An 8,751-nucleotide genomic window follows, 5' to 3' on the forward strand; every position below is an offset into this window, starting at 1 on the left:
GATCATAGCTCACTGTGCAACTAGTGCCATTCTAGAGGCAGAGAAAGTGACTCATTGTAATCTGATATAGGTGCCTCAGGGACGTGGGATTAATTCTCTTGGTCCTGGTTAAAAGCATGGGCTCTGGAGTCACATAGAGCCATGCTTCTGTCCCAGGCCAGTCTATGATCTTGAGCACATTACTAAATCCCTCCAAATGATAATTACCTCATCTGAAAAATGGGAATAAAATAATACTATTTCACTGAGTCTTTTGTCAGGATTGAGTGAGATAATTCATGCAGGTTCTTATGATGAGGCCTGGTCAATGGTAAGTGCTTTCTAAATGTTAGCTATTACCATGTTGCCCTTTGTATAAAACCCTCAGAAACTTCCCACTGTCCAAAGGATTGAGTCCAGGTTTCTTCAGCGTAGTGTTTCAAGGCTCTTTGTGAGCTGGCTGTAACCTCTAAGGCCTCATCCTTCTCCATTTTCCCTCTGGCATGTTGGGCCTTGGTGAACTAGTTCTTTAAAGTGAACTTCTCTTTCATTCCTCCAGGCTGTTGCACATGCTGATCCTTCTGCTGGACTGCCCTTCTCATTGTCTGCTGCAAGATGCCAGCAGATTACAATGCCCACTTCTAGGTTTGAGTTTGGCCTCAGACAATCCTAAATTCACATTTAGGCTCTGCCAGCCACTTACCAGCTGTATGACCTTTGGCAAAGTATTAATCTTCAACTCACATGATTATCATAAAGATTAAATTATGTGATGTAGATCGAGTACTTAGCACAGTACCTGGTACATGGCTCAAAATATTTTTGTATTTTTAGGGACAGGCTCTCACTCTGTCACCTAGGCTGGAGTACAGTGGTGCGATCATAAGATCATAGCTCACTGCAGCCTTGAACTCCTGGGCTTCATGGGATCCTCTCACCTTAGCCTCCAAAGTAGCTGGGCTACAGATTCGTGCCACCATGCCCAGTTAATTTTTTATTTTAATTTTTTATTTTTGTAGAGATAGGGTCTCACTATGTTGCCCAGGCTGTCAAAAATGTTAACTCTCCCCTTCCTCCCTTTCTGAATCTTTCTCAACCTCTTCCTGCTTTGTATGTACCTCTGCTATGGTATTAGTCACACTGTGTTATAATTATTTGTCACTTGTCTATCTTAGACTGTGAGTTCTTTGGGGGTCTAAGACCAGTCTTGGTCACACTTGTATCCTCAGGGCTTAGCACATGACAGATCCTTAATAAACGTTTGTATGTTGAGTGGATGAGGCAAAAACCCATGCAAGACAAGGAATGGTGATCTTCCACGTGGGAAATTCTCTTTACAAGCCTGCTTCACTGTCTGAGCCCAACATTCCTAAGCAAGATTTTCCTTCCTGGAGGTGAGGTGGCTGAGACTGTGTTACAGAGCGCAGTGCGTACACATATTAGCTGATCAAGAAATGCTGGATGGCACACCATCAACAGAATTTAGTGAAGGCTCTGCCCTAGGGAGGGGTGAATTCTGAGGGTCCTAAAAACCTTTCTCCCAGAAGCCCCAGAAACAGCAATAAACAGTTGCTGAAAAGCAGAAAAGCAATGTTGACCTTCATTCTGAGCCCACCACATTGTTTTGTTGCAATGAAAGTAACAAAGAAGAATCTAGAGAGGCTGCCCTAGTCCTGCCCTGGGAAAGGGAGTAGATTGGGTCATTGCTCTCATAGCAGAGGAGAAGGGCGCTCAGGACAGATGGGCCTGGGGGAGGCCAACTCTATCCGGGCATCAACAAGTCTGGCCAGGGCTGGTGATGTCAGGTTACTTTTTAAAGAAGGCTCCTCTTCCAAACAGAAAGGCAACACTTTGATTTGTATGCCAGGCTCCCTGAAGGATAAATATGGTGAAGGATGGGCCAAGAGAAGGAGGAAGGGGAAGAGTAGCATATTAAGGGAACACTGTGAGGAGCAGGTGGGCTCAAAAATGTCCCCTCTAATGTGTGTTCTCCTTCCCCCACCTTGAGAGCCTCCAGGAAGAAGCAGAGCTTTGCCTCTGCTGAGACAGCTGCTGAGATGATCACTGAGTCTGCTGGCAGCTAATATTTCAGCACATGGTACAACTTCTCAAAGTTTCTTTGGAACACCTGGGAGAGTTCCATGCTGGCAAACCCTTCCTCCCTAGGTCCTCGGGGATTTGGAAACAAGGACCCCAGACACCACAACCCTTTCAATATCACACAGGGGCCTCAGCCCCATTTATTTGCACAGCCAGGGGTTCCTGCCACAAACAGCAGTTTTCGATTATCAGTAGCTGTTTCCCTCTAGCCTGGGCAGGGGCTGAGAGAGACACACACGGAAATGTGATATTTCAGACTCCTTTGAGATCTGAAGAAACCATTTCCTCCTTTCTTGCCATCTCCATAAGATACCTCTGGAAGTATGCTCAACTTATACTCACATGTACAGATTTGCCCATAGGTTAAATAGTGAAGGTTAAGTAAAACCCATTGCACAGACTGTTCCTTTCATCACAGACACTAAGAAGGTGAGACTAAGATGCTATCAAGGAACTAGCCAATCTTGGACCAAGCGTACATGCTCCCTTCTTTCTTACTCCATGGAAGAGACTGCTCCATGGGCCTCTTCTGGACCTGTTGCCACGGGGAGATTTAGGAGGCCTTCCAAGGAATGACTCAGCCTTGGCCCTCTTCCATGGCTACAGGAATATTGTTCCTGCAGGTACTATCCAGATTTCAGCTCTAGATGGAACGAAAATAGCTGAAACTCTCAGGAAAGGAATCTAGGGCTTATAGTGCTTGAGTACTGATGGGGAACAATGGCAGCGAACAGCACCAGGGAAGCTGGAGGATGCTCAGTAGGTGAATCGCATCTTTTGCGAGTAGCCCAGTTTGTCCAAGTTGGGATGGCAGGCCAGCTGCACCATTGGGGGTGGCCCACAAAGCAGCACCAGCACATCATCCCCTGGAGCGGGCAGGTGTTCCCGGATCATGTCGGCAGTCACAAAGCCCTTGCTGTAGGCCCAATCTGAAGTTTGGGGAGAAGAAAGTACTTAATACTCCAGATACATGCTGGCAAGCGGGTGTGGTGCCATGAAACTGGCGAGGGCCCTGAAAAGCTATGGAGAAAGTGTCAAGTAGTAGCAGCAGCTGGGAATGGGTATACTAAGCCTGCCTCAGGCTAAGCCTTAGCAGCACAGCCATCCCTGTCACCCACCTGGTAAACAGGAACCCAAAGAAAAGGGACCAGGAGATCCCTGTGTCTGTGCACTCAGACTTCCGAGTCGGCAGCGTGAGGCAAGGATTTCACTGAAGCCAGAACTCACAAAGGGGCAAGGCTTTGATTTTGACGATGAGGGGATAGTGGGGTGTCCAGAAATGGGAAGGATACCTTTTGGGGGATGATCCAGAGTGAACCAGAGCTTAAAGCGATTGGGATAGCGGGCCTGCAGTTCCTCCAAGTCCTCTCGCAAGATGATATCCTTTTCTGTCTGAAATGCAAAGGGGAAGGAAAGTCTTTAGGAGTCTTCTCAGGCCCACATAAAAAGTTTTCTGCTATAACAACTTTTTAACTAAGAAAAAGAATGTTAAGGGAATGCAAAAGTTCTAGGAAATAAGCAAGACTTGCAGTGCTTTTAGGGAGTTAGGATAAGGAGAAGAGGGGAACAGCCTTTATCTACATATTATGAAGGAATAAAGATGAATATCTAACCAAGAAGATCTAAGTTTCTGTGCTCCAGACTAGATGCCTTAAAAGTTTTCTTCTTTCCTTGGGGGCCAGCGAAGGAATGTGATTCTGTGCTCTGTCCTTTCTCCTCCTTATTAAAAGAGGACCCTGTACCTTACAGAGGGGACCTTGGGCAGAAGCTAAAACAGGGCACTGGGCCAGTTCTGCCCATCCATACCGTGTCTCTTAGCCCTACCCACACAGCAACTTTGAAGTCTTAGGGTGGAGGAAAGCAAACCAACCTGGTTGGCAAAAAGCAGAAAGCACTGGGTTGGATCTTCAGGGACTTTGAGGATGGCCCGGATCAGCTGTAGCATTGGGGTGATTCCTGCATGAAGATACCCCACAATGAAATGTACTGGCCACACTCTGCCCTGTCCTGGCTCCTTAGCTGACCAGCCCTTTCGTCTTCATTCTGCTCATTCACCACTGCACTCCATTTTCCTTTAGCATTCTCATCCTCTAAACTCCTCCTGCATATTCTCCAACATCTGCATTTCCAGGCACCCTTCAAATTCCTATGAGTTCATATTGTAGAAATCTTTCTTAGGAACCAATCTAAGACTCTTCTGAAAGTCCTTTGGAGGCTAGGACTCCAGTGTCACGGATGACTACAAGTACCTCCGGAGTCAATGATGAGGGTTCTAGAACACTGTATTTGCAGAGGTTAAGTGCATGTACTTAGGCATTAGGTAGAGCCAGATACTAATTTTGCTCTAGGCCATTACAAGTGAAATAACCCTGTTGAAATCATTTAGCCTCTCTGGACCTCCATTGTCTCTCTGTAAAAGGGAAAGGCTAGTACCTACTTCATAGATACATATACATGTGTCTACTTTGTGTGTCTAATATATAGTAGTGTATTAGACTACACAGTGTCTAATACATGGTAGTGTCCAATGTTAATTTTCTTTCTTCCTAGCTAGTCATTCCTAGCTGCTTCTCTCTTCTCTCACCTAAAAACTATTAGATCCATTCAATATGAGGAAAGCCCATTTAATTTGTTTCTCTAATTCCATCAGTTAAAATAATTTTTTGGTTTCTACCTGGTTATGATTTTGTTTTTCATATGCTAGGGAGCTGTAAGCATTGCTGGAAATCCCCTGATGAACAGCTTGGCTATGATTACCAGTCTTCAGAGGGTCACCTAGGAATTTGCATGGTAACAGGCAACAATAGCGGGAGAGAAAGGCCCTCAGTGTAATGCACCTGTCCCGCCGGCAATCATTCCCAGTTTCTTCGCCACTCGGGGTTCTGGTGGAGATTTCTTGTTGGGCTGAATGTTAAAATGCCCTGAGAAGTCAAGTGAAGAGAGCAGTGGAAGAATAAAGTCAATACAGTGAACTTAGAAAACAAATGCAGAGTTGAAAATATGCCCGAGGCCAGTTGAGCAGCTGCTATGACATCTGATCCTGGAGCTTGGGTGGAAGTTTGACTTGAGCCAGCCCTGACAATAATATACTTGAGGGACAATGGGGCCAGGGCTATCTGTGAGTCAGTTCAGGGCCACAGAGCATTATCAACTGCTTCTGGCAAAGTGTCACTCCCTGGTGAAGGAGACAGGCATGAAGCCAGGTGTGAATCTATTTTCCGAAGTGACACACAGCAGCTCCAGGGACTTGCTAATGCACCCAGCTGTTCCCATGGGAAGGGCTGAAAGCTATCTCTGGCTGTCTCCACAGCTCACCCCGGGGGGCAAATTTTTGAAGGAGGGGAAGAGGGGTACATGTTTGCTTTAGTAATCTCCACAGCTGCCATGGCTAGGGAATTCAAGTGGAGGAGGAACTGCTTCCTGTGGCAAATGGGGCTGAGAAACATGACTTTCTGCCGTATCAGTGCTATGTTTAGAAGGAAGGGTGGCCCCGGCCCTTACACACATGCACGCACATGTGTACACACAGCCATACTGTGCCAAGAGGACTATGGGAACTGATAAAGTGGGAGACAGGTTCAAGGAGAAAACAGGTCATTACCTTTTCCAGTGTAAGTGAGCAACCCGCTTGGCCCCCGAAACTCCACCACATCCCCAATCTTCAGGCTATCCAGGTACTGAGACATCTTCCCTCCCTCAGGAAATTTGGGGTGCACACCCTTCAGGTAGACCTTATAAGACAGAGAGAAAAATACCTTATTTGGAATGTCAATGGTTTCTGAGCCCAATGTTGACTAAACCTCCCGGAAGCTGGGGCAGGATCAGATATGTGCTATCTTTTCCCCATCTACATACTTTCTTTTTTTTTTTTTTTGAGTCAGAGTTTCGCTGTTGTTGCCCAGGCTAGAGTGCAGTGGTGCAATCTCGGCTCACTGAAACCTCCGCCTCCTGGGTTCAAGCGAGTCTTCTGCCTCAGTATCCCGAGTAGCTCATACTTTTTTCATATCCACAAAGTACATACCATTTCCGTCTATCAGGCACGTCTTAGAAATTTCTACAAATCCCAGAAAGAATGGGTAAGCAGCCCCTGGGTCCCTTCCTAGCCCCTTACCTTGATGACAAGATCCACGTAGCCTTGATCCTCATCACTGGTGACAGGAGTGTACGGTCTGATGACCAGGCTGCCATCAATTCGGGTGGAGAGGTAGATATGTTTCCCTGGGGACCGTGCAGAGAGCTACATAAGGGCTGTCTGTGATATGCTGCATCCCTCAAAATACTCAAAGAGATTTGAGAGAACAAGATGTCTTGCTTCCTGCTGTGGTTCCAAGGAGTTACCAGGCAGGGAAGATTCACCCCGTTGAGCCCTCAGTTGGATCTCTCATAAGCCCCCAGTTGAGGAAACGCTTATTTCCAGCGTTTCCTGCCAGTTACTGCCAGGACCTTGACAGATGAATCAAAAGGGTCTGGGCAATGGGAAAAAGTTAGTAGTGCTTGCTCAGAGGGAGTAATTAGCAAATCCTGCAGGGAAGAGGCAAGACTGTTGAGTGTTAAAGCTGGTTGGGGGCCACGGAAGCAACACCCTAGAGGGGCCCAGTGGCACCTCACAGCTTGGAGGATGCAGAGCCAAGTGGGGGAAGGCGAATGGTGTGTGGAGCAAACCCGTTGAAGCAGCGTGTTTCATGAGACCCCGGGGGGGAGTCACCTTCTGAGGATACCAGGGAAAGGAGCCCATTCCACACTTTCCTTACCCACAGGCAGCCCCAGAGTGTGGTGGGCGGTGGGCAGGGCAAAGCGGAACCTCTTGGTGTTGTGGCTCACAGTCTGGAGGGTGGAGGACACAAGTGTTTCACCAAGCGCGCCTGGCGCTGCCACGTCCCTTGGACATCCCAACCACCGTGGGTGCTGTATCCTCCATGCCAGGAGCACTCTGGTCCCCTCCTCCACCCTGCCCCTTTCTTCCCCAACTTACTGTCTTGTCTAGCAGTCGTAGCAGGTACTTTTCATTGGGGTCCAGGAGAGTGACCTGAGGCCGGCGGGACCTCCGAACCAAGTAGGAGCCCACAGCCAGACCGAGCAGAGTGACCAGCCCCACCCCCAGGGAGGCCAGCAGGACTGGGCTCTGTGGGTAGAGGAGGCAGCGTAACCGCCAGGCTGGGGAAGAGCCCTGGGCTTGGGTGGTGACCGTCCCAGGGGTGGCTATCCCGAGCTCCAGCGCGGAGGCATGCCAAGGGCAGAGGGGTAACCTGACAGGGTCCCGAGCCCGGATGTGCGGGACCGGGACCCCAGCATCCACGGTGGGCCCAGAGCCCTGCGGGGCGGGGTCGACAGCGACAGCCCCTGGTCCGGAGCTGAGTGGCCAGAACCAGATGGGGAGGGGTCCCCCAGTGGAGGACACTGAACGAGGGTCTTACCGGCTGGATCCCCATGACGGAGCACCTTTTCCTCCACCACCTAACAAGCCGACAGATCCCACAGTGCGCCGCGGGGCGAGTCGGAGGGCGGGGCCGGCCAGAGGCGGGGCCGGGCAGGAGGCGGGACCTCGAGGCGCCGGGAGTCAGGAGGCAGGACCTGGCGGGGGTGTCGGTCCGGGGCGGGGCCTAGCAGGAGGCGCCGGCGGCTGGGCCTGTTGGGGGCGGGGCGCGGCAGAGGCGGGGCTGGTCCTCTCTCTCTGCCCCACCCGGAAAGGGAATTCCGCTGCTCGGTAGCTCAGGGTCTCTGGTGCTTATTCAAGATTTTTTTATTTTTTTATTTTTTCGCTCTGTCGCCCAGGCTGGAGTGCAGTGGCGCCATCTCGGTTACTGCAACCTCCGCCTCCCAGGTCCAAGTGTTTCTCCTGCCTCAGCCTTCCGAGTATCTGGGACTACTGGCGTGCGCCTCCACGCCCGGCTAATTTTTTAATTTTTTAATTTTTTTTATTTTTAGTACAGACCGGACTTCACCGTGTTGGTCAGGTTGGTCTCGAGCTCCAGGCCTCAAATAATATACCCGCTTCGGCTTCCCAACGTGTTGGGATTACAGGCGTGAGCCATCGCGCTCGGCCCAAGATCTTTTATGACCGCAGCTCCAGTCTCTCTTCCCAGCGAAGTGGTCCCTGCCACTTAGACCCGCTTATATCCGAACAGGATGGGAGTTCTGCCTAAGGTAGAACCACGCTAAATTGGGGGATTGGCAATCTCTTGAGTCTGCGAGTGCTGAGCGGAGAGCGTTAACGATGAACCAGAGACAGGCTCAAAGTAGAGCAGAAGGGCGTGAAGTTAATCGCTGTGTAGCCACCTTAGTTTTTCAGCCAGCTGAATTGCAGCAAGAGAATGGAACAGCCCGGAGGAGTCTCTTACAGGAGTGATCAGTGGCATGGCAACTTCATTTCCTGGTACCTTTTGACAAAAGACTGATTTTGTTTACAGCGTCAAGCTGTCAGCCTATCAGGATCATTCAGGAGCTTCCTTTGGCTTCAAAGTCCAAGCTTCACATCCTGATTTGGGTTCTTGTGCCCTTAGGGTCAAATAAATTGACTTTTGAGGCAGAGTGTACAGAATAAGAATCTTGCCTCTAGCACTTATTGGCTCTGTGACCTAAGATAGCTTACTCAACCTTAGTTTCTTCATCTACAGATGGATATGTATTATCTACAGACAGATAGTATCTAGCTAGTTCATAGCCTTGGTGTGA

At 49.3% G+C, this 8,751-nt stretch overlaps 1 protein-coding gene across 2 annotated transcripts; it reads right to left on the bottom strand.

Moving 5' to 3' along the window:
• Positions 1 to 2,188: 2,188 nt before the first annotated feature.
• Positions 2,189 to 7,655, bottom strand: LOC111522737 (NADH-cytochrome b5 reductase 1). 2 transcript variants are annotated; one of them, XM_023186916.2, is made up of 9 exons: positions 7,494 to 7,655; positions 7,052 to 7,201; positions 6,831 to 6,903; positions 6,191 to 6,297; positions 5,681 to 5,810; positions 4,917 to 5,000; positions 3,950 to 4,035; positions 3,372 to 3,471; positions 2,189 to 3,008 (listed from the first exon to the last, which is right to left on the bottom strand). In XM_023186916.2, the coding sequence occupies exons 1-9, from the start codon at positions 7,506 to 7,508 to the stop codon at positions 2,836 to 2,838; spliced, it is 918 nt and encodes a 305-aa protein (XP_023042684.1). In that variant the 5' UTR covers positions 7,509 to 7,655; the 3' UTR covers positions 2,189 to 2,835. The 2 variants fall into 2 exon arrangements, with proteins under 2 accessions (XP_023042684.1, XP_023042683.2); XM_023186915.3 differs by lacking the exon at positions 2,189 to 3,008 and having other exon boundaries at positions 3,036 to 3,471.
• Between the last annotated feature and the right edge of the window lie 1,096 nt (positions 7,656 to 8,751).

Source organism: Piliocolobus tephrosceles, chromosome 1, assembly GCF_002776525.5.
Source record: "Piliocolobus tephrosceles isolate RC106 chromosome 1, ASM277652v3, whole genome shotgun sequence".
Taxonomy (NCBI): Eukaryota; Metazoa; Chordata; class Mammalia; order Primates; family Cercopithecidae; genus Piliocolobus; species Piliocolobus tephrosceles.